The sequence below is a fragment of the Mustelus asterias genome, chromosome 19, assembly GCF_964213995.1.
Source record: "Mustelus asterias chromosome 19, sMusAst1.hap1.1, whole genome shotgun sequence".
Taxonomy (NCBI): Eukaryota; Metazoa; Chordata; class Chondrichthyes; order Carcharhiniformes; family Triakidae; genus Mustelus; species Mustelus asterias.
Window position 1 is genome coordinate 56,486,702 of NC_135819.1, and position 26,289 is coordinate 56,512,990.

At 44.1% G+C, this 26,289-nt stretch overlaps 1 protein-coding gene across 1 annotated transcript in view; it reads right to left on the reverse strand.

Annotated features, from left to right (window-relative positions):
- LOC144507608 (cadherin-23-like) overlaps window positions 1-26,289 on the reverse strand; it is a 74,078-nt gene that overhangs the window by 39,066 nt on the left and 8,723 nt on the right. Inside the window, exons 7-21 of the mRNA XM_078234762.1 lie at window positions 25,985-26,094; window positions 25,739-25,884; window positions 24,305-24,493; window positions 21,820-21,908; window positions 20,371-20,493; window positions 18,363-18,478; window positions 17,991-18,136; window positions 16,668-16,853; window positions 14,683-14,771; window positions 13,260-13,382; window positions 11,014-11,129; window positions 7,542-7,687; window positions 6,558-6,743; window positions 4,483-4,574; window positions 633-746 (exon numbers count right to left, since the gene is read on the reverse strand). Of these exons, the coding sequence (XP_078090888.1) occupies window positions 633-746; window positions 4,483-4,574; window positions 6,558-6,743; window positions 7,542-7,687; window positions 11,014-11,129; window positions 13,260-13,382; window positions 14,683-14,771; window positions 16,668-16,853; window positions 17,991-18,136; window positions 18,363-18,478; window positions 20,371-20,493; window positions 21,820-21,908; window positions 24,305-24,493; window positions 25,739-25,884; window positions 25,985-26,094 (1,971 nt within the window). The remainder of the gene's footprint in view (window positions 1-632; window positions 747-4,482; window positions 4,575-6,557; window positions 6,744-7,541; window positions 7,688-11,013; window positions 11,130-13,259; window positions 13,383-14,682; window positions 14,772-16,667; window positions 16,854-17,990; window positions 18,137-18,362; window positions 18,479-20,370; window positions 20,494-21,819; window positions 21,909-24,304; window positions 24,494-25,738; window positions 25,885-25,984; window positions 26,095-26,289) is intronic.

The window sequence follows — 26,289 nt, forward strand, 5'->3', positions numbered from 1 at the left end:
GACTAATTTTTTTAAAGGTTCATTCATGGGACATGGACGTCGCTGGCTAGCCAGCATTTATTGCCCATCCATAGTTACATAGAAACGTAGAAAACATAGAAAAACTACAGCACAAAACAGGTCCTTTGGCCCCACAAGTTGTGCCGAACATATCCCTACCTTTTGGACCATAGAAACGTAGAAAAACTACAGCACAAAACAGGCCTTAGTTGACCTTGAACTGAGTGGCTTGCCAGGCCATTTCAAAGGGCAGTTGAGAGTCAACCACATTGCTGTGGCTCTGGAGTCACATGTAGGCCAGACCAGGTAAGGATGGCAGATTTCCTTCCCTGAAGCAACATTAGTGAACCAGATGGTTTTTCCCAACAATTGACCATGGTTTCATGGTCATTAGTAGATTCTTAATTCCAGATTTTTTTTTATTGATATCAAATTCCACCACCTGCTGGGTTGCAGAACATTAGCCGAGTTTCTGGATTAATAGCAATAATATCATTAGGCCACCGCCTCACCTCAAATACTCCCCTCAAAACTCTGGCAATAAAGCAAAACTAAAGCTAACCTATCACAGAACCATTGTGAGAATACACAATAATTGCAAGCCAGTAAATAGTTAAATTCTCGCCATTTACCGTTAATCCATCTTCATAATCTAAAGGTGATACGGAACTTCTTGAAATCAGTCCACTGTTGGAATCCAGTATGAAGAATTGAGTAGTTCCTGTGGTTTCATCAGTAATACTGTACTGGGATGTGAAATTAGATAATAAATGAATTGAGGGGCATAATGATTCTGAATGTAAGCTTACATTGAGTCAGATGTTAATTTTCAAGACAGTTTGCAATTTATTGATATATTCTTCAATAAACTATCTGAATCTCCTGGCTATGTGAATTCTTCAGAATGTACATGATTATCAATTGTAACACCAGTAAATCTCCCATGACCATGTCACAGATAATCAGAGGATATCAGTTTTAGCTTTTGTTATAATGTTATAAAATATGTATATCATCACGGTAAATTTGTAACATTTTAAAAATTGGGCAAAGACTTTAAAATTATTGAAGTCATGGCTGGTGAGAGCTCAGGCAAAAACAAACTTTCTGACATTGAGGAGCTGCCACCTATGGACCGGATGAGCTGCAGAAGACCAACTTTCAAAGGAATTATGCAAACGTTATTTACATTTCTTAAACCAGACCTGGCCAGTGGAGACTTCCTGGCTGCTAGGACAAAGGACCCTGAAACTCCTTTTGAAATTCTTAATGGTTGAAACATTAACAATCTCAAGAATCCAGACTAATGAATATACACCCTTTATCAAAACCAAAGTGGAGAAGCGGGAGTTACGTGATGTGCTCTCCTCCCACACCCCAGGCTAGTAGAACCTCTATTGTCTTGTGGAACTACAAAAGCTTAGTCTGTCATCTTCCATCAACCAAGAAGCTGCTTATAAAAAGGGCTTTGTCCAGGTTTGAATGCCTGGCCTCATCTACGCTGTTTCTACCGGAACTTCTGAAACGTCGCCCACAAGACTAATTTATCTTTGTGCGCCAATCTCATCATGGGAGTCATCTACAATGGACAAGTAGATTATCCAGTATCTGTTTCAGCCTGCTGACCTTTGTGAACCATTGGACTTTTGATTCTGTACTCTGTGAAACAATCATTTTTTTCTTCTTTGTGGTCTTTGCCCTGTACCTCTTCCTTTTCTTTATCCCTCTGTTATTATATGAATTTAAAAAAGGAGTGGGGCATTTTGAACACTTGTTCCACCTTTTGATTGTGTGCAAAATAAATTAACCCTCTGAGTTTATCTTATCTCGAGTTTGCTGTGGGGTTATTAAGGGAAATTGGATCACACCAAAACTGAGGGATTGGGAAATATGTCACTGCTTACAAAGGTGGAAATCAAAATCAAAAAGCCTTTCTGTTGGTGGTGAGAGAAGAAATCAGCTGTTCAAATTAACCTCTTCCTGTCTTCTGTTCTGGCAAACCAGTAAGTTTTCCGTGCCAATCCACTCCAAGGGAACTCAGAGGTGGGCATAGGGTAGGTGGATTGGCCACAGTCAATGTGTGGAGTTACAGGGATAGGGTGGGGGTGTGGGCCTAGGCAGAGTGCTCTTTCAGACGGTCAGTGCAAACTCAATGGGCTCAGTGGCCTCCTTCTGCACTGTAGGAATTCTATTCTATTCCATGGCAGGATCATGTCAGGATCCCAACATCACTTTCTATGAGTTCGCTACTGTGCCCGTCCCTGAACTCGCCTACTTCCTCTAGCCTGGGAAAATTCTGTCCTAGTTTTCCAAAGAGAGGTCAACTCACCATTTCAATGGAAGGCAGGAACAGAGTAGATATTCCCATTTTACCATATGACCAGTGACAGGGGTGATTGAATTGGTTTCAATGGATGGGCTGGGACAATTGTGACAATCCAAAAAAAATTCTCAAGGGCTCTAATACATTCCAGTTGTTTTGAATCAAGGATTTAAAAGACTTTCTCAAGACTTGACCTTCTGAAAATTACATTTCGGTCTTAATTTGCTTGGTGGAATCAACTATTCCTAAGATTAGTGTTAGCGCACAAATGTAATACTTAATACTAATAATAATTGTGTTAGCACACTAGTGTAATATTTAATACTGGTAATACCTGTAGTGTTAGTGCACCAATGTCATCTTTAATACTAATAATATCTGTAGTGTTAGCACACTAGTGTAATATTTAATACTGGCGATATCTGTAATATTAATGCACTAATATTTAACATAGACAACATCTATAGAGTTTTTTATTTTTATAAAGTATCAGTTGTTTATATTTTGCATCTTCCTCTCAACATCCTACTCTCCTGCTTTCTTTGTGCTCTTGGCATAGTTTCCAAGCAAACATGCATTCGTGTACTCCGAGAATTACTTTGCATGCTGCATAATCTGTTAGCCAATTCAGAGTAACCTGGTTAACAGGTCCATTTCATTTGTGACAAGTACCAATGAAATTAACTTCACATAATCTGGAAGCATAAGTAGCATTTTTATTGAGCCTTTAACACAGCTAAATGTGGTAAGGTGCTTCACAATGGCGTCATGCAGCAAAAAAATTATAGCAAACTGATAGAGCAGGTTGTAAGCAAAAACTGAGTCAAAGAATTGACTTTAGGGTGAGCCTCAAAGGAAGAAAGATGGAGAGATCCAGGGAGAGACAAGTACATTTAGAATATTGGGCCCATGGAGACAATACACCAACGGAGCGTACAGACATGTTCCTGCTTAATACTGGACTGAATTAATTAATCACCAGTAAATAAGCAGTATTTCTTTACAATAACTTAATCTTTATTTCCTTATTAGAACAAAGAACAAAGAACAAAGAACAATACAGCACAGGAACAGGCCCTTCGGCCCTCCAAGCCCGCGCCGCTCCCCGGTCCAGGATTAAATCCTGAATCCAGGATCCCTGCCCAATTTTCCAGCCTATCTACATACTAATATCCTATCCACTGAGCTGTCCCTCACAGCTACGATGCTTTGTTCATCACAACCTATTAACTCACCCCCACCCCCCCATTCCAGACCATGTGATCTCCAGGGAGAGGCGAAAACCCAGAGTGAAAACCCCAGGGCCAATATGGGGAAAAAAAATCTGGGAAATTCCTCTCCGACCCCCTGAGGCGATCGAAACGAGTCCAGGAGATCACACTGGCCCTGATCGGAAAATGCTTCCCAACCCTATTCATTTCCACTTCAACGAACACCATATGAATTCCCTGCCCCCGAGACAGGTTCCCAACTATCCGCAGTCTCGCTCTGTACTGGCACCAGCAAGATGATCATAGAATGAAGCCTTGAAACGAGAAACAAAGAACAATTAGCCCGCGCCGCTCCCTGGTCCAAACTAAACCACTCTTTTGTATCCCTCCATTCCCACTCCGTTCATATAGCTGTCTAGATAAGTCTTAAACGTTCCCAGTGTGTCCGCCTCCACCACCTTGCCCGGCAACCCATTCCAGGCCCCCACGACCCTCTGTGTAAAATATGTCCTTCTGATATCTGTGTTAAACCTCCCCCCCTTCACCTTGAACCTATGACCCCTCGTGAATGTCACCACCGACCCGGGGAAAAGCTTCCCACCGTTCACCCTATCTATGCCTTTCATAATTTTATACACCTCTATTAAGTCTCCCCTCATCCTCCGTCTTTCCAAGGAGAACAACCCCAGTTTCCCCAATCTCTCCTCATAACCAAGCCCCTCCATACCAGGCAACATCCTGGTAAACCTCCTCTGTACTCTCTCCAAAGCCTCCACGTCCTTCTGGTAGTGTGGCGACCAGAACTGGACGCAGTATTCCAAATGCGGCCGAACCAACGTTCTATACATCTGCAACATCAGACCCTAACTTTTATACTCTATGCCCCGTCCTATAAAGGCAAGCATGCCATATGCCAACATTATTGAAGAATGTTCTGAGTTTACTTACTCTAATAGAATCATTGGTATCTGGATCAGCAGCAAGGATTTGATAGACTGACACAGAGGTCGGAAGATTCTCAGGAATAACAAGAGAAACACCTGTTTGGAAAAAATAATCCATCAGGCAATCCTAGCATGGAAAACACACACACACACTCCATGGTAACATTTTGAATTTGAAATAAGACTATACTGGCATTTCGTCCCATTCTCTCTTCAATAAACTGTCTCGCCTTTAATAATGAACCTTCTGAAGTAATGAAAGGGAGTTTCCTATGTGACTTAATGAATCACATAACATGATCTGTACCAGTACCAGCTGCAGGTCAATGCTATTTAAATCCTGCATGTGGCCATCTGCTTTTGAGTAAATAATTGATATTTAGTTACTGACGTTTATTTATGAAACTGGATCCCTTAAGCATACAGGGCAGGATTCTCTGGCCCCCCGGCTGTGTGTTTCCCAGCGGCGGGATGTAGCCTGCTACTGGCCGACAGCACGATCTTCTGGTTTAAATCCATGGGATTTCCCATTGAATCCACCTCACGTCGCCAGGAAACCCACGGCAGGGGTGCGCCATCAGCGGGAGCAGAAGATCCAGCCAATGTGAACAGCCGGAAGATGTTGCCCTGAACAAACTGTGCATGAAGCAATGAATCTCATGTTGGCAAAGTTGGAATTTCCTGTGTTGGATTCATGTCAACTTTTCAGCAAAATTATCGGCAAGGAGAATTTCACGCCCTGCGTTTATCCAAAAATCTCGAAATAGGAATGTGCTATTACACAAAGCTCACAAAAAATCAGCTGACTTGTAAACAAACACAGGCCAAAGAAAACTGACAGTACGATGAGAATCACATTAGCATTTAAATGCTGTCCCAAAGGTGTTTCAGAGGTGGCTGCACAGAAAACAAATGTTGAGTCAGGAGAAGCGGGGCCAGATTAGGAGAGGTACCAAAAAATTGTCAAAAGTGCCAGTTATGAAGGAAGTTTTTTTTTTAAGGATTGGACAGTGGTGGCAAAATTTTAAGGAGTGCGCTCTGGAGAACAGAGACTGCTGAAGTCTCAGCCTGACGATGATGGGTTGAAGGAAAGGATGGATGCCAAATAGGCTGCTGCTCAAGGAAGTGGATAGTCCGAAGCTTTTTCCCAGGATGGAAGAGTCAATTACTAGGGGGCATAAGTATAAGGTGCGAGGGGCAAGGTTTAAAGGGAATGTACGAGGCAAGTTTTTTACACAGAGGGTGGTGGGTGCCTGGAACTCGCTGCCGGGGGAGGTAGTGGAAGCAGATACGATAGTGACTTTTAAGGGGCGTCTTGACAAATACATGAATAGGATGGGAATAGAGGGATACGGTCCCCGGAAGGGTCGGGTGTTTTAGTTCAGTTGGGCAGCATGGTCAGTGCAGGCTTGGAGGGCTGAAGGGCCTATTCCTGCGTTGTAATTTTCTTTGTTCTTTGAAGTAAGGGCCCTCGGAAAATATAGGGTTGGAGATGATAGAATAGGGCAAAGGCAGAAAAGAGTTAAAGGTGACAATGACGGGATAGAGGGAGTGAATGTAGTTCAGGGAAGGGCGGGTGAACAGGATAGAGTGTGGAACAGAGTTTGGACAAGTCAGAAAATAATGGGGAATTGGGATTTGGTTTGTCACAAAGACAGGAGCCTGGTGTTGCCCTGGAGTAAAGGCAGTCTGACAGAGGGTAGCAAAGCTGAAATGTGCTTGACGTATCACACAATTCGTAAATTGAAATGCTGAAACTGACAGTGCAACCAGAAAAAAATCTCAATTTTAAGCTGCATTAAGATTTCAAACTTCTATTAACCAAACGTAAATCCACTTATTCCTTCCTTGAAAAAAACCTCTTCCTCTAATAATTTAAATTCCATTTATAATCCCATTAGGATTCAATCCAACCGTCTGAAATGAAAACACAATCTCCTTCTGCACTGTAAAATTCTGCGCTGGCTTCTTTTCCCACATTGGAGTCGGCTGACCCAGAAATTCCACATGTCCTTTTTTGGACTTCTTGCTGAAATTCAGATCAGTTTACTGAAGAATTACCTTCTACAAAGTCCGTACCTGCTCCCACTGTGAACGCCGGATCACAGACCGGTGCTTCATCCACGTTATCCACAGACACTGTCAGAGTGTAAGTAGACAAGTGTGTCCGATTATTATCATAGGCTCTGATGGGCAATAAATGGACTTTTGCCACATCAGGGCTGTCGAAGTCCAGTCGCTTCTGTAGAGTGATATCACCCGAGTCTGACAAAAGAAACGTTAGACTAGTTGAAATTCAAGCTGCTAATCTTGCAATAGCTGAGGTAGAACTAGGTGGACTATGTGTCACGTAAACTGCACTCCAGTGTTGACCAGTTGACCAATGGTCTTTAAAGGTCTCTCTAGGGTGCAATTTGACTTTTATTTTTAAACGTTTTTATTTTTGTGGGGCAGGCAACCAATCTGTGCACAGCAAGATCCCACAAATAGATAACAACCAGATATCACCCCCTATTCCAATGATGCCGCTTGAAGGATAAATATTGACCAGGATACAAGGATATTTCTCCTACTTTTCTTCGAATTGATATATGGAATGTTTTTACATCCACTCAAGGGGCTAGCCCTCTAGCTTTATAACTACATGACATGATCCCAAAGGTAGGGGAGTCTAAAACTAGAGGGCATAGGTTTAAGGTGAGAGGGGAGAGATACAAAAGAATCTAGAGGGGCAATCTTTTCACACAGAGGGTGGTGAGTGTCTGGAACAAGCTACCAGAGGTAGTAGGAGAGGTGGGTACAATTTTGTTTTTTAAAAAGTGTTTAGACAGTTACATGAGTACGATGGTTATCGAGGGACATGGGCCAAGCGCAGGCAATTGGGATTAGCTTAGTTGTTTTTAAAAAGGGTGGCATGGACAGGTTGGGCCGAAGGGCCTGTTTCCATGCTGTAAACCTCTATGACTCCTCTGTGACCTTGTGGAGAAACATCGCTCACTTACTTTTCTTATGTGATCTACCCGTTGATGCACAAGTTTCCGCTGTTAGCTCTGACAGGCTTACCAATATCCAAGGAGAAAAGGTCCTGAGGGTCAATGAACTCATAGAAAACTTCATCATTCTCATCGAGGTCAGCAGCCTCCACCTTCACCAGCAGAGTGCCAATAATTATTTCCTCTTGAGCATGAATCGTATCTGAGGGGATTGCTCTGTGAAGAGAAAATGTTTCAAGCACGTCATTAGTACTTTGTACAGATGGCAGTAAACCCTCATCAAATGCATTGCTGATTTATTATGTCCATTATTTTTTGGTCATTTCTGCCCATTGTAGGTTTGATAGCAATACACGGTGATCCAAGAAAATGTAACGCAGTTTTCCATAGCACACGTTGCCTAATAGAACTCTGGTTTCAGATACCCTGAAGCAGCCTTAGTAAAATTTATGAGAGTAATTTTGCGTGACTCACTGGACCAGATTTTTGTCTTCCATTGGAGGTGGAAAATTACATCATGAAATACTAAACTTGTGCTTTTTGGCTGAAATATTTTTGTCTGGTCTTCATGCAGCTCGGGGAATGTAAGGCACACTGGAAAATTACATTTCTTCCTGTACACAATCTGGATGTGCTGATCTGGGTTGTGGAACCCTAAAGATAAATGCAACTGCATGGAGAGTTTGTGATCACTGGGAGAAATCTGCTGGAGAGGCAGAAACATTCTGAAAGGTAGGTATTAAATGTTATATTGCAATGTAGATGTATTTTTAATGCAATGATTGATCACAGGGATCCCTGTTGCAAAGGTGAGTTGTTTATTACGTTGCTGTTATGTTTTTTGCTGTGATTTAAATCAACTGACAACTCTTGCCGTTTAAAAGAAAAACCTGATTTTAAAAGTTGAAAAAATTCCCTGCACCTGCTCCCCTCCATTGGTTGACAGGCACACTGCTTAGAAATGGAAATTGGACACCATTCTGTTCTGTCAGTGTAAAGTAGCGAGAAGCATTTGCTATGACAGCTGTAGCTATTATGAATGCTTGCCAGGATTTCAAAAACTGTTTTGGCTCCTGCTCAGCAGGCAGTCTATTGATCCAAGAATTATTAGAACTTTTAAGAGGCTCGGGGAGCAGAAACTGCTTTTGTATGTTCTCGTTTGTTTAAAAACACAGTAGGCATTTCTACATACTGTAGTATTTTTATCCTTTCCAGTGTCAATTACAGTGTTTGAATCAAGGGTTTATTAGATTGTTAGGGGTTTATTTTTTTCCATAATTTCCATTGCTACTGCATGGGTCCTGAGGAATGTAAATACTGCATTCAATTATGGAGGATATATGAGTGGCATGGAGGATGCATATGTGTGGGTAAGGGAACTTGGTGAGTGAGAGAGGAGTTTGAGGTGGAATGTTTTTTTTTATTCATTCAAGGGCCAACTGCATTGCTACATGGCCAGTATTTATTGCCATCCCTAGTTGCCCGAGGGCAGTTGAGAGTCAACTGCATTGCTGTGGCTCTGGAGTTCCATGTAGGCCAGACCAGGTAAGGATGGCAGACTTCCTTCTCTAAAGGATCTTGTGAACCAGATGGGTTTTTCCAACAATCATCAATGGTTTCATGGTCATCAGTAGATTCTTAATTTCAGATTTTCTTTTATTGTATTCAAATTCCATCATCTGCTGTGGCGGGATTCGAACCCGGGTCCCCAGAACATTAGCCAAGTTTCTAAATTAATAGTCTAGCAATAATGCCAGTAGGCCATCATCTCCCAACAAATGAGGGGGCATTGCATGGGTGATCTGAATGGGCCTGGTAGGGCATAGGGGTGGTTAGGTGGGGGTGAGGGTGAGATTTAGGGGGGCCTTTAAAAAACATTGGGAGCTGGGCTGCTATGTTGGAGAACCAAGGCAAGCCTTCTAACTGATCTGCCTTCGCACTCACCCTCCTCACAAACTTCAATGCATCTTGCAAAATGCACTGAGAACCCGACCCCTGCATGCAAAGACAGAAATCCAGGTAAGACACACAAAGAGGTCATACACGCATTCCCGAAGGAACAAAGGTACGCTTTATGTTTGTGTTTTCCCGAACAGCCAGGAAGATCTGGCCTGTCATCTCTAGATTTACACCAGCGGCAGTATAGCCGTGGAATGATATAACCAATCATTGCAACATCGAACAAATTCTCAGTCTCCTCTTTCAATCTTTTTAATTTTAACAAGAACTGACAGGATAGTAAATGTTCTACCAACATGACAATTTAACGATCATCGAGTTCTCTTCACCCTTGCCATGGACTGCTACAGCAGTAAACAGTTACACTCGGGACTGCTGGCTCCAGTCACACTCAGCTGCCTTCAGTCTTAGTTCTCTTCTCCCTTGCCATGGACTGCTATCATAGAATCATAGAATCCCTATAGTGCAGAAGGAGGCCATTTGGCCCATTGAGTCTGCACTGATAACAATCCCACCCATTCCTGTAACCTGACGCATTTACCCCACTAATCCCCCTGACACTATAGCAAGGCCAACCCATCGAACCCACACATTAGAGTGTGGGTGGAAACCAGAGCACAGGACTAGCCACAGCAGTAAACAGTTACGCTCGGGACTGCTGTCTCCTGTCACACTCAACTGCCTTCAGGCTTAGCCCCGCAGTTTAATCATCCTTTTGCTCCTCCTATCTCCACAGAACAAGTCAATAAGTGAACATCTTCAAATCAGTCTCTTCTGAACCTGACTTCTCTTCTCATTAAACTGTTCTATTTATAAAGCCACAGAGACTTCCATGTGTAGGCCCCAATGACATCACCAGAACACATGTTTAAGGACTGTGCCCATTTGTGTCTCATGCCTTAGCAGCCCACGCAAATTAAACCACTTGTGGGGTGCCATGATTACCAATGCATAACTTTGTTGCTTGTGAAATGACCCGCAATCATTGCCATTGCTGATTGGCATTTGATAAAGTTGTAGGAACTTGACTGCCTGAAAGGTGGTAGGATCAGTATTCTCACCACATTTAAAAAAAACTTGGATGTTTACTTAGAATCATATAGTGCAAAAGAGGCCCTTCGGACCATCAAGGCTGCACTGTCACGTGAGAAACACCCGACCTTCCACCCAATCCTATTTACCAGTACTTGGCCTATACCCTTGAAGAGCTGTGACCTGCAGGGATCTATGATCGACTTTGTGAAGAAAAGTGGGATTAGGCTGGGTAGTTCGGTGCACAGAAAAGATGGGTCAAATGGCCATTGTTGTAAATTTGCTATGATTTGTATTGCAAACAGTTGATCCTCAGTGAAATTCAGTCCTGAATTTCACGGTATTCCGAGTGTTGACGTTGCATTGCTTCATTCAATACTTTACCTTAGTTTTTCAATGGAAAATTGTTCAGTACCTGTTAGCGTAATGTTGCTTCGTATACTTTGACATACAAAAAATGCAACATACTCTAGTGTTACTGCCTGTGCAGTCATTTCTGTCAACTGGTGATCTGAAGTAGGAAACATGAAGATTAAGTTGGCTTTACTTACTTAAATATGGGTGCTTCATCATTCAGGTCATTAACTGTTATAGTCAGCGTTCCTTTGCACGAGTGCTGTGGAGCTGGAATTCCTTGATCATTTACCACAATCTTTAATGTGAAAAGCTGTACAAATCAATAGTAAACAATCAGCAATGCATTAGTTTTTACAGTCTGCTTTCTTATTTTATCTGTTCAATCAATTAAATATCTTTTAAATTTATAGAAAGCCAAATGTTTAGATATCCTTGTTTGGATATGGATCAATTCTGTCCTTTGTGTTTAGCGTTAAGCATTTTCTAGTTCAGATATCCTGCTTCTAGGATCCTACCTATTCCAAGAGCCTTTGTCACAAAATGTGCACGACACCAAATTAGCTCTCTCGACTTATCATCGGTGGGAGCCACGTGTCGCCTGCTTTGGGGAAGGCCTGGATATAAGTGCCAGTCCAGAATTTAAATGGCCAGCGGTGGTGGGCCTTCCCTGGCATCAAGAACCGGATGCCAGCAGCTGTTCATTGCAAGCAGTGCCAGCGAAGGAGTGATGGTAATAAACCTACCAGAGGTCAGTGACGGATCCAGGCCACAGGTGTGAGAAGGTGGTCAAGGCATGGGGGCAGCTTTCAGAGGGCCCACCCCTGCCCAATGCTGGGTCCCTCAGACACTGAGTGCCCGATAATGAGGAAGCTCCGCCATCCCCACACAGGAGTCTATGATGGATTGTTATTGGGGTTCTCCGCAAGGCCACTGCCCCATCCATCACTGGTTGGATACCTGCGGCAGTGGGATGAGACCTTTTAAGTGGGCACTGATTTTCCACTTAAAGACCTCAATTGGCAGCAGGGCCGGAAGATTGTCCACGCACCTTTCCATCCCGGACTTAATCCAGCCAGGGGTGAGGTGGTGGTCAGGGCCCCATTCTCCCAAATGATTAAATGTCCACCCCACCTCCAAACCCACTCTGGGAGAGGGCATTAAATTTATTGGAGCATCCCCCTGTACTTTGTCAAATGCAACAGTGCAGTGACGTTGGACAGCTGTGCCGTATTGCTGTTGTTGTTCAGTAGATCATGGAATGCTCTTGCTCAATAAAACCTCAATTATCTGAAAGGTACATCTGGGGATCCAAGCAAGGACCGAAGGTGTTGACTACCTCACCTTGACTGTCAGCGTTCATGCTGTCCTTACAGTGGGTGCACAGCTCTGTATCTGCATCCATGTGGAATGAGAGCCTGAGGGCCAAGACTTGCAGACATGGATAGTAGAATAATAACAGGTTTTAGAGTGTCAAGCTGGACTGCTGTGTGATCGCCCTGACCTACCCCTTTGCCTTTTAATGTCTTCCTGTAAGAAACTGTGCAGAAGGGGCGTTTTGAAAGGAAATTCAAGTTTACAGAATAAGAGTTGTTCAGAGCTCCTTTCTATACATGGGCATTATGACCAGCATTCTACATTTCCCCTCCCAACCCAGGAAATGGGTGAGACAGGATGGCGGGAGGATGCCATGCCCTTCACTTCCCTGTTGCTGCCAGGCAATATAGCAGACAGCCTGCCCACCCTTAGGCCAATTGAGACCTGGAAGTGGCCAATTAGTGACCATTGCAGAGTCCCCTCTCACCGCTACTGGTGCAGTGAAGGGGGGCACTGCCACCTGGGTAAACCACCAGGTATATACCCTGGCTACCTCCCTGAGGGCTCTGCTGGGGAGGGAAGAATCTCCTGAATGGGCAGCCTGCATTCCCCCCCATCCCAATGACAATGGCCATCCTTGCTGTTGTGTATTAATGTTTGTTCCTAGTTGGGACAAGGTCACTTTGTCTGATCATGTGACGTATTGATATCATCAGCCATTTGCACGGGCAAACGGTCTATCCTAACAGCCTGCAAAGTAAATACCTTGCCAATAAAAGTCTTGTTTGTTTGAACATTCGTGGTCTGCAAGCCTATCCTTTAAAAATACCAAACTCGTCATGAGAGAGGACACACAATTCTACCCAGGTTACGCAGTTGTATTAAATCAATTGTTGAATAAAAATGTTGGCAGTTCTGGTTGGGTCTGTGCAGTTCTGAGGGTAAATTGCTAAATCTGAACAAGTGAATGAACTCATTCCTGTACGTGCAGTTCAGATTTGACCAATGCGCAAAATTCAAAACTCCGTATAAATCGTTTTGGGAGCATTGTCTCAGTTTTGTAAATGACAACAATGCTTTGCATCAATAAATAAAGTCATCAATACTTGATTAATACTTGTCTTACATGATATGTGTTGTCGTAATCTATTACTGTTGTAGAGTTCCGGAACACAATTCCCGTGGCAGGATCAATGTTGAACAAGTTCCCAATTGTAACTGGATCGGATTCCTGCGACACAATACTGAACTAATACAAAAACAAAAATAAATTCTCATTTATTGTTATTCAGTAGAAATAGTGAGGGCGATTCTCCCAAAAGCGCTGAATTGGCGGGAAAACTATTCTAAATCCCGACTGTTCTGTCAGTTCAGCTTCTCACCTGAATCTCCGCACTCTATGCACTGCAGAGGTCCCAGTCGTGAATCGCATTCAAAACCCGGGGGGGTGTGGTTGGGGGGGGGGGGGGGTTTGGGGGGGTGTCTATTCCCGCCGGAGTCTGTCAGTTCTGGAACTCTGCACATACGCAGTGGCCCCAAACTGTCAAACTCCCGTTTGCTAGCCAGCCCAGGACCACCGCAGTGCTGCCCCCCCCCAGCGCCTCCCATGGCCCGATCACGGCCCTCACAACAATTCCTGGGCCAGCCCTGAACACCCCCCACCCCGGAGCCCCCCGATGCACAGCACAGCCCGCCCCAATCGCTGCCGTCCCTCCATGCTAGACCAATCCTGTCTGTAGAGTGGCAGCGGGACTCCCCACCCCCTCTGATCGCCCCTAGGCCCGGCCCACAATATGCCCTGCCCCCTTGGCACTGCCCAGTGCCCGATGGGCAGTGCCAAGGTGCCCCCTGGGCATTGGCACTTTGTCCCTTGGGCAGTGCCAGGGGGCACAGGCTGGCACTGCTAAGGTGCCCATGCCCAGGGGGCACCACCCCCCCCCCCCCACCGCCCGACCACCTCGAGGGCCCCAATTGCCACCCCTTTCATTCCGGCGGGGTCTCCCACTAGTTCCCCGAACATGGGGAGCTAGTCTATATATATATATATATATATATAATATGCTATAAGACTGGAAGCTGAATTGAATTCCCATCACATAAGGGAGAGAGGAATAGGACATGTTGATGGGGTAAGATCCTGGCTGGGATTCTCTTCCACGGCTGGCATTTTCCAGTCCCACTGCTGTGAATGGGGATTTAGCTGAGCGCCAAACTCTCTGTTCTCGCTGGCAGCAGTGGCGTGCTGTATGACATTGGAGAATTCTGGCCACTGTAAGATGATGGTGGGTGGGGTGGATTTGAATGGAGGGGTGGGGGGGAGGTGCGGCTACTGCTCAGATGAAGAGCAAGCATTGTCATTGAACCCCTGGCCAAATGCTGTGTTTTTCTGCTGAAAATTACACACAAGTCTATGTAAACAATAGCTTTTCACTTGAGCTTTTCTTGAAGATTTTTTTGGATGGCAAGGTGCACAACTTAATAAGCCACATGTCTAAAATTGTCCTGTATCAATGTTGAATTATATGGTTTGGATATGAGGAACAACTTACTGTCATTGAATCCCCGATATCAGGGTCTGTCGCAGTAACTTGGTAGATGAATTGCAGATTTGGATAGTTCTCATCAATGTCCACAGTGGCTGCAAAACAGCAAAAGTAACCACAATCTTTCACACATTTTGTAAACACACACAGATGTACTACATAATTTATTTGATACAATATAACTCGTATTTTTACAGGATGGCACAGTGGTTAGCACTGCTGCCTCACAGCGCCAGGGACTCAGGTTCGATTCCGACCTCGGGTGACTGTGTGGAGTTTGAATGTTCTTCCCTCTGTCTGTGCGGGTTTCCTCTGGGTGCTCCGGTTTCCTCCCACACTCCAAAGATGTGCAGGTTAGTTGAATTGGCCATGCTAAATTATCCCTGAATGTCAGAGGGACTAGCAGGGTAAATATGTGGGTTAACGGGGTTGGTCCTGGATGGGTTGCTCTTTCGAAGAGTCGGTGCAGGCTCAATGGGCCAAATGGTCTACTTTTGCATTGTAGGGATTCGATGGCTCTAAGTGGATATCATTTCCTCATTCCTCTCACCATCTCCTTGTATAGGCCTGAACCATCATGGTGACTTTCATCTTGCCTTTCTTAGCTGTTACCTTCCCTTGTTTTTTTAAATCAAAAGTGATTCTTCACACTCTTTGTCTCCGATGCTCACTGCCTGTCCTCGTTTTGACTTTGATTCCTTCCCTGCCAGTCACACACTTGTCTTCATGTCCAGCAACCTCAGCTAATACATTCAGCAGCACCGAAGGACCACCACCGTACTGGGCCTCCAAGTGTTCCCCACTAGGAATTCTCTCAATCTCCGTCCTGCTACTGAGCAGCAGCACTGGAGAATCATTGAAAGTTAATTCAGTCCAGCCACATTCACAGACTGTTTAATAGTTGGTGAAAGGGCAGCACTGATTGTAATATTCCATCACAACTGAACTTTAATTTGAAATTAATGAACACAGAAAGATAGAAATTGAGACGATTTTGTAATCAGATTGGTCCACGTTGTTGTGAAACATCACTCCCATGCAAAAATTCCAGGGATTCTATTCTAGGGGCGGCACAGTGGTTAGCACTACTGCCTCCTGGCGCCAGGGACCCTGGTTCAATTCCAGCCTCGGGTCACTGTCTGTTTGGAGTTTGCATTTTCTCCCTGTGTCTGCGTGAGTTTCCTCTGGGTGCTCCGGTTTCCTCCCACAGTCCAAAGATGTGCGGGTTAGGTTGATTGGTGGCCATGCTAAATTGACCCTAGTGTCGGGGGATTAGCAAGGTAAATGTGTGGGGTTACGCAGATAGGGCCTGGATGGGATTGTGGTCGTTACAGACTCAATGGGCTGAATGGCCTCCTTCTGTACTGTAGGGATTCTATGATTCATCCATTGGAAGTGAAGAAGGGTGAGAGTTTCAGCCACTATTTTCCTTGAATTATTGGCAGATGGGGAGACAATTTTGGAAGACTACTCTAACCACTGGATATTAAAAGAAGAATGGCAGCACCGCAGACATTAGGCAATGTTAAGATAAAGGATGATAGTCACTGTTAGGAGACTCAACCAGGTAGTCTGGGCACCTTCAATGGTGACGCAGTCAGAGGCACTGAGATGAAAGCCTAAGGACTTAATGTTACTACAGTACAGCTAAACATCATTGGCACGCTTGGACCTCACATATCACCTCTGCAGAGCACCAGGGTAGGTTTTGCAACAGTTCGGTATGGCGAAAAAATGAAGCATTTGTTATAAACACGTATAATATTTTATAAGATGAATTGATAATATCAAGAGTGAGTCCCTCAAAAATCAGTTTGAACCTTTCCAAACATCATGGACAGGGGCATTGATTGTGTGCAGACAGCACATTTAGATTTTGGGTAGCAACAGATGAGAAGGTTCACAACATCATTAAGTGGAAGATGTCACACAAATTGGGAAGAGTTGCTGTTGGATGTAATGATATTGTAAAGAAATATCCTTATACTCACCTGTTCCTTGCACAAACTGTGGGGAAGTGCACACTGGGGGTTCATTAACCGGCTGTAATAGAATCGTCAGGGTCACTGTGACAGTGTTGAAACCGTTGTCTATGGCAAACACTTGGAGTGGATAGGATTTCATTGTAGAGACGCCATCATAATCTAATACTTTCATTGTAGTGATGGTCCCTGTGACTAAAAAGACGGGTAAAGAAAATATTAATTTCTAGCATTATCAACTCATTTTCAAATTGCGTAAAAATCTAAAGCAGGCTGAATTGTCACAATGACCATCAAAAACAACACAGCTAGTCAACCACAATTAAAGAGCAGTGATTCACAAAGCATGATTGTGATTTAGATCACAGTGGGGCAGATTTAATTACATTATTGTCGAAGACCTGTCTGCAAGCAAGCACCATGTAGGGTGATGAAATTGTAGCTTTAAAAAGAAAGCAGCGTGTCCGATGCATAACGTAACCGTTGATATTCCGTAATCTTGGGGAATTGTGTTTGCATTCAAGGGTAACACTGGCATGGGAAAGAGAGAGAGAGAGTAGCAGCAATACTGAGGAGGCAACAACTGGAGGTGGATCCCCATTTGTACATTTAAGCAATCTCATAGAATCCCTACAGCGCAGAAGGCGGCCATTTGGCCCATTGAGCCTACACCGACAACAATCTCACCCACGCCCTATCCTCGTAACCCCATATATTTGCCCTGCTAATCCCCCGACACTAAGGAGCGATTTTGCCAATCAACCTAACCCACACATCTTTGGATTGTGTGAGGAAACCGGAGCACCCGGAGGAAACCACGCAGACAATGGGAGAATGTGCAAACTCCACACAGGCAGTCACCCGAGGCTGGAATTGAACCTGTGTCCCTGGCGCTGTGAGGCAGCAGTGCTAACCACTGTGCCACCATGCTGTCTCCATCTGTTTTGCTATCCATTTGACTTGGCAAATGGGACCTTGTTATAACAAAAGAAGCATGTATTTACATCAGCAGCAAATGTGATCAGGCACCTCACCAGTTTCTTTAACTACCCCCAAGTTTTAATCTTGACCCACTAGCAAGCAATTTTTTCCAACATAATATTTGCTTTCACGGAGTGAGTTGGATGAAAGAACGATCTCAGGGAACGGTGAGGCTAAAAGGATAGAATAACAGTGATAGAGAGTGACAGAACTGGGATAGTCTCAGGTCAGTGAATGAAGATACACCCGGGGAATAGGGCTGGAATATATTGGAACAGGTTAGGGACTGTCCCAACTATAATCTGACTTTTACAAATGAACCAAATCCATTTATATGAGTGATGCCCTTACCTGGATCAATGGAGAATTCATCAGGAGGACTAGCAAACTGAAAAGACACGGTATCACCTGTATCTCTGTCACTAGCAGTCATCTGTACTACCACTGTTCCATTCAAATCATCATCAGTGACGTTGATTGGACTTGCAGGGCTGAAACTTAAGACTGAGGAGTGAGTTTGAATGGCCTCTAACTGAGTTTAAAATACATTTTGTTTAGTCATAGCAGAGCTTGCCAGAACATATTTATTTCAAAAGAATAACTTGCCAGTGCAAGTAATTTAAATCCAATACTTAAGGTTTAATTTTGGTTATTTCATATCTAAATGACTCAGTTTCGAAGAATCTTGTACACTCAATCTGGTCTCTCAAATGTTCACCTTACCTCACAACAGGAACCTCATCATTCTCATCGATGATGTTAATGGTAAGGATTCCTTCACAGGACTTTTGTGGAGCTGGGATTCCTTTGTCCTTCACAGTAATGTCCAACACGAAGACCTGAACATAACCATGTGATCAGTAAAACAGCAACTCAACAATGACAGGACCAATCCAACCTTACTTGTTGAATACTAATTCTACTCGACAAGTATAACGCCTTTCTGCCTCATGTTACCTGTCCATGTGTGGGAATTTCGTCCCATGATTTTACCCCACATGACCCCACAGGACAAGAAACAAACTCAACGCTGGCCAGGGCGTTACAAATATGAGTTTCTGAGAAGGCAGATACTGTGTTGGGAAAGAAATGCTTGCTGGCGGGTCAAGATTAAAGCCTGGGAGTAGTTAAAGAAACTGGTGATATGCCTGATCATATTTTCTGCTGATCTTAATACCAGCCTCTTCTGTTATAATAAGGTTCCCTCTGCACCAATTTGCCAAGTCTAATTGATGGCAAGTATAAGTATTTAAGTGTTTAAGTATACAAATCAGTGTCCAACTCCCGTTGTAGTAGGTTGTGATTTTTCAGAGAAAAATAGGCAAAGATGTTTTGGCAGATTGCCATCCCACTTTCACCAGGCATTGAAGCAGAAATCCTGGAGGCCTCCCTCCACGGGACAGGTTTTGCTTTAATTAAGCATTTTGTGGAACCAGGAGTGCAGAGTGCTAAAATATCTTCTGGCCCCACACCCACCTATTCTCCAAGCCTGCTCCCCTCCCCGCGCACCCCCCGTGCAATGTTTTTATCTGCCGAGCAGCTGCATGCGGTAGCCAGCCAATGTTCCTCCTCGTTGGACTGACACACTGTGAAGGGCAGCTTGTCGAGAAACTGTTGATGAGGTCTCAACCTTTGTGCTTCCTGGTTATTGTGTTGTCTGGTGCATTGGGCACACGACCAACATCGTTTCCATTAATGGCATTCCCAGTAGCAGATTTTCGTGTTATGTGTATTTAAACGTAATTGTACAAAGTCTCTGTGAAACTATAAGGATGGCAAGAGCCCACTGGCTGTAATATAAGTATTAAATATCTTTAATGTTGATTGAACTGTGTTTGCTGTGCTGCGGTCCTAAACAACCACATCATTCAAATAGTAAACTCAGAAAGAATGTTCCCGGTGGTGGGGGGAGTCCAAATCCAGGGCTCATAGTTTGAGGATAAGGGGTAAGCCTTTTCGGACAGAGGTGAGGAGGAATGTCCTCACCCAGACAGTGGTAAATCTGTCACTACCCCGTGGTTCACTGTGGTGAATTCACTGCCACAGAAAACAGTTCAGGTCAAAATGTTGTGTGATTTCAAGGAGGAATTGGATATAGCTCTTGGGGCTAAAGGGATCAAGGGATATGGGGGGCAGGGGTGGATCAGGGTATTGAATTTGATTAGCCATGATCATAATGAACGGCGGAGCAGGTTCGAAGGGCCGAATGGCCTGTTCCTGCTTCTATTTTCCATGTACGTTTCTTTGTAACCGTTCCCGTCAGCGTTTTGTTGAAAACTCACTAATGCAGTGCTTGTTCACGAATGGCTTCAGTGTGCGCAGAATTCCTGATTCGCAACATAAATAAATCACGACATTGAGAAGCGAAAACACGTCTGACTGAGCTCACCTGCTGCTAAGATGCATTTATTTATGAGAAAAGAATGAAAAGAGAGATTCCATAAACCGGTTCTGAACTGGAACCTTTTCTCTTCATCGTGCTGCCCCGCAGCCGTTCAGTTTCTACAGCGACCCAATTTGTTGTTTCATTATCGAACGGAAACAGACTTTCTAACTGGATGGAACCGGTTTCAGCATTTAGATAATTTTGTGGATTCGATGGCAATTTACACCCATCTTCACCCAATGGCCTTTTGAGCATATACTCATTGGTTAAGAGTACCATTAGTACAAAACAGCTGACCTCCACCTCCAACTTACTGCAATAGCATAAATTATAATGGAAATTTACATGGTATCCAGAATCGTAATCGAGCGATGTTGAAGAATTCCGGTACACGATTCCAGTTGCTGAATTAATGCTGAAGAAATCTCCTCCAGCGACTGGGCCAGACACCTGGGATATGATATCAAACTGAAAATAAAGGGACGGAGAGCATTAGTGTCTTCAATGTAAGGTTCTCAAAGACATTAGGGTGATATTTCAGCCCCTGTTCGCCATCAGAGAGAACGGCGACAAAATCTGGAGAGAATCGGGAATCGTGATTCTCTCCAGAGCGACAGTAAGAAGTCTCACAACACAAGTTAAAGTCCAACTGGTTTATTTGGTAGCATGAGCTTTCGGAGCGTTGCTCCTTCATCAGGTGAGTGATACCTGGTATCTTTTGTGTTGCTCTGATCGGGGCACCCTTTGAAAGCGTTCAGGTATATAAAGATCAACGTAATTTGTACACAATAGAGCAAAAAATCCAGAAATTGACTCACCTGAGGAAGGAGCGGCGCTCCGAAAGCTTGTGCTACCAAATAAACCTGTTGGACTTTAACCTGGTATTATGAGACTTCTTACTGTGCCCACCCAGTCCAAAGCCGGCATCTCTGCATCATGGCTATCTCCAGAGAGAATCAGGGAACATGGCTCTCTCCGGAGTGAAAGCGTTCAGTGAATTTCCCCGCTCCTCACTGGTTACATCACAAGGTTCGCGGCCACAAAGAGTGAGAACCTCAATTTAATATATTTGAATAAATGTATTATATATACATACATTATAAATTTTATATACATTATATGGCCCCCCCCCCCCACCATATTTTCCCCCTTGATCATAGAATCATAGAAACCCTACAGTGCAGAAGGAGGCCATTCGGCCCATCGAGTCTGCACCGACCACAATCCCACCCAGGCCCTACCCCCACATATTTACCCGCTAATCCCTCTAACCTACGCATCCCAGGACTCTAAGGGGCAATTTTTACCCTGGCCAATCAACCTAATCCGCACATCTTTGGACTGTGGGAGGAAACCGGAGCACCCGGAGTAAACCCACGCAGACACGAGGAGAATGTGCAAACTCCACACAGACAGTGACCCGCGCCAGGAATCGAACCCGGGACCCGGGATGTATTTTCAAACCTCACATCACATCAGCTTGGTGTACAATAAGTTCACCAAGACATGAATGCACGTATCAAATGTGTGGTAGGGAGTGGGGGGGAGGGAGTGCGCTGAAGGGGGGAGGAAATGCTGGCAATGATTGGATATGAGGGAGGGGGGTGTGAGAAGAGAGAGGTGCCGGTGATTGTTTTGGGTGGGGGGTGGAGGGGAGAAACTGATACTTTTGTGGTGGCATGGGTGCAAGATTATTTTTGCTCTGGTCAGGGCACCCTTTGGAAACTTTCAGGTATATAACTACCAACATTCTTTGTACATAATATAGCAAATATTACAGAAATAGAATCTTACTGTCAAAGAGTCATCAGAATCTGGGTCTGTTGCAGAAACTTGGTAAATTGCGGTAAGAACATCATGTGTTTCATTGACATCTACTGATGCTGTAATTGAAAAGCAAACATGAGGAGGAAGTTGTCCACCTTGAGAAATTTCTTTGAAAACTACCCCCTCAATATATATGTCTCAGAGTGTCATTTCAGATTAACAGTTAATTTTCCTTGGTACTAAAACAGCTACAAGAGAAGTGAACAAGTCTCTTTTACTGGTCCACATCTGATCTGATTCAAGAATTTCAGCTTTTGTCCTCACTGTCCGCATGTCAAAGTTTGTATCAGTCATTCCATTTTATTCACAAGGAGTGATGTGTGTTGTAGCAGTGATACAGCTATCAGGATCCTGAATGCCCCTTTTCCCACTATTTCGGACCATGGAAACTGATCACTTGAAAAGGGTCACTTTTGGTGATGCATTTGTAGATTTAACTGAGGTGTCTTGGTGACCATTTCCCCTATTTGTCAGGGCTTGGATGTCATACAGACCATGATTTACTTTAATCTTGCAAAGTGGATACGGTTTTAAACACTGAGGTTTGTAGTTCTGGACACAGCTGTATGCTAGGGGAACTCAGCCTGGGAGATAATCAGCATTAAGAGAGAGTGGCTGATCCAGCATGTGTCATACAATTCCCTACAATGTTATTTCTCCTTGACCACTGAGAATAACATTGGATCAAGAAGGGGCTGTATAACCGCCATTATCCACTTTTATTCGAATACTTTCAGTAATTAATAAATAATGGGACTTCAGGAGTATGAATAAGGCAAGGCTTCAATCTTCAGCTAATAAAAACAAACTTCTTTATTTGAAAATGATGTCTGTTAATGTCTCTGTAATAGTGGAACAATTAATTTCCTCTCCACTCAAACCATAAACAGTAATTTCAATCTATAAGGGAAGTTCTTGCAGTGAGAAAATGGACTTCACCTAATTGTTCCGCAGTTTTACAAATCCAAGCTGGACTGATGGTGACCCTGTTCTGTTCTGTGTTGTTTCCATTTACCTCGAGTAATATTGACCACAGATAATTCGAATTGTGATAGGTTTTCTGCACTTCTTGTAAAATGATTTCAGGTGAAAATTGTTTGTTTTATCTTTTAATGAGACAAAACATTCGCCAGAAATCTACTACCCCGCCCGCCACAGAATCAGAACGGGCAAGGGGTGGACAATGGAAATGTCTGACCTTGGGTGGGATTTTCCGGTCGCAGGTTGAGCGACGTCATAAAATCCCACCCATAGCCTTTAAACACAAGACCTTGAATTTCAGCCACCCTTGGCCTAGATTTTGGTTTCATTTGTCAGATGGTTTTGAGTATTTTGTACCGAATGGTGTAAAGGCCACAGCTACAGCCAGATACATTTACATTCCTGATGCGCGATTAAATCACTCGGGAGGCTAGATTGTACCTGGGAAATAAAGGCTTTTATTACTGACAAGAATGGAGCACACTATATACAATACAATCCCAGACTAAAGGGTCACCAGGCAGTGCAGTGACCTTTATACTTCCCCTGGTAGGCGGAGCCAACTGGAGTGTACCACAGAACAATATCAACAGGTAGAACAGCCCAACCCTAACACCAACAGTAACTACAGTAACATATCTACAAACACCCATAGTGCTGACCATCCATGGCTCAGCACTCATAGTGGTAACCAACTATGGTTCACCACAATTCCTAAGAACAAACATTGCTGGAAATTATCAGCAGGCTGGGCAGCATCTGTGGAGAGAAGCAGAGTGAATAGCTTGGGTTTTCACTGAGTTGGGATGATTCGGGAGCCCTTTAAGAATGATAGACAGGTTCTGGATCCAGAAGACCCCCTGACCCTATTCCCAGGCTGTCTCATTTTGTGCCTTTTATAGGGTGCGAGTTTGTTCGGGTCAAAATGCCGCACCTGGCACTCGGGACCTGGCTGGCTCCAGAGTGAAGATGGGCATGTCCTAACCTTGGCAATTATCATGGAGCCAGGCCAGCTTTTTAAGCGTGGTTCACGGCCCCTCAAGGATTCGTGACCCCTCGTCTGCAGAGGAGACCTTTGAAAAGCTGAGTTGAAAAGGTCCTCCTCGTGTCCCCCAGGCCAAGGTGAGTCCCTTCATCTCTCCTAATAGCACCTCATGCCCCCCCTTTGGCAAGCTATGCCCCTCCACTCATGCCCGATAGACCCTCGCTCCCCTGTGCCAAGTTATGCTCCTCCAACCAACCGCCATGGCCCCTCATGCCAAGCTGTGGCTCTTCCATTCACAATACATAACCTGTGAACCCTGCTGTGGCCAAGTCCTGAAGTGGGTCTTGAACCCAGAGCTTCTAGCCTGAGGTAGATCCATTACCCACTGACCCACGAGACCTCCCTCTAATGTTACAAGAGATAAATACAATGTGTTGCAATCACTATTCAAATAAAGGTCAAAATTAATAACTTAAATATCTTCACCTGTCCCTGCAACAAAAGCAGCATCACATACAGGATCCTCGTTGATGGGATTTAATGATACATTCACGTTGCACGTAGCTATATTACTTCCCAGGTCTGTAACTACCACATTTAATGTGTAGAATCTGGCAATTGACACATTGTCATAGTCCAGCATGAATATATTGGTAATTATTGCAGTGTCTCCAACTGAAAGAGAAAAGAAATATCTGTTTCAACCAGTAGTATTTCCTTGTTGTATGTCACCACATGACAGTTTGAAACAACTGGGAGGAGTGAGGAACAGTGAACACGTTAGTGTGAGGGAAATAAAGGTTATCGTGAAGAGATGAAATGTTGCAAAATATGGACGCACTAATCTGGGGGAGGGAGGAGCACTGTGGGCACCAATCAGAGCCTGACTACTCTGCATTTGTTGATTGGCTCAATACCAGTAGCAATGCAGAGTAAAATGAGACTCTGGTGAGTCTGAAAGAGCGGGAAAACACTGGACCGAATGTTGAGGTGTGCACGAGGCATAAAGAGGCGACCAGGTGAGGCAGAAACTGTTGGGGTTTTATTGTTTTTACAAAAGGCCAGCAAGTTTTACGTGACCCAGGGCAGGCCAGTGACAGTGAGGCGCTAGGCCCCGAATCAAACCGTAGCCACATGGAGATGGCGAGTGAGGCAGGAGGCTGCCTTGAAAACCCCAGGCTAGCGAGGTAAGTGAGACTGCGAGAATGGGAGAATGTGAGGGGTGTGGGAGAGGAGAGTGTGCGAGGGCCAGATTGCATTTTGGAGGAAGGGAGAGTTTATGATGGGGTTGGGGGAACAAGAATTTGTGAGGGAGGAACGGGCAAGCGGAGAGTACAATGAATGATTCTGACAAGAGGTAAACTCGGACTTCAATTCAGCAATTATTCAAACCGGCATGTTTTTGCAAGTTAAAGAGCACTAAAGCAGTGATCAATGTGTGTATTTTTGTGCCTTTGCACCCTTTAGGGTGAGGGTGGGCTGTGTTGGGAGGGGTGTGGGGACGGGGGAGTGGGGGGGTTGCAGTAATGAAGGTGAGCGCAGGGCCATACAAACTATAAATCTGCCTCCGATCAAATGGCACAAAAATCGTTCCATGATTAATGATAAGTAACCATTGCCACATGGAATAATATCACAAAGGCAAGCCAGAACAAACATTGCACAATCAGAGAGCAAACTGCTAGATATGCAACAGATATGCAGAGTTGACTAAACTGAAATACCAAATGCAATAGAAAGACACCCCAGTCATATCAAAGTAAGCAAAGGTTGATGGAGCATGTTGATGACCACATGTATAAACACACAGATACAAAATAAGAAAATATCACATCCACAGATCAAAATCTAAAAACAATCACCACAGCAAAAAGGACATGCAATTCAGGACAACAAAACACATGTAACATGTGTGCGTACCTTGGTTGATTTCAAAGGAAGGTTCATTTACTGCAAAGCTAAACGTCAGGTTCTCATTGTTATCACCGTCTGAGGCAGATAAAGTTATTAGTGTTGTCCCAGCAGCCACTTCTTCATTCAGGGTTAAGGTAGTCGATGGACAGGAGCTGAAAATGTGATAAATATTCCTGTTTAATAAACCGAAGAAACATCAGTCGGAATGAGAACTGATCTTGTCTGCCAACAGGGGAATAATATCTGACGTACCTGATGATTGGAACTTCATCATTGACATCAGTAATTGTGATCGATACTGTGCCTGTGCAAGTGAGGCTTGGAGACCCAGTGTCATTAACAGATACCACAGCATAGAAAAGCTGAAGGGAAAGAACAAAAGTCACGATTAAATCCGTGAATGAAATCTATGGCTGCAGTTCACCCACATTGGCACTAAGAGCCCACACCACCAGCAAAATCAGAGTGTTTCCCATTGGTGCTGGCAGTGCTGTCAGGTGGGATTCACCCACCTGATCGATGCAAATTTCTCAGGAAACACATCAGCCAGTCCAGCT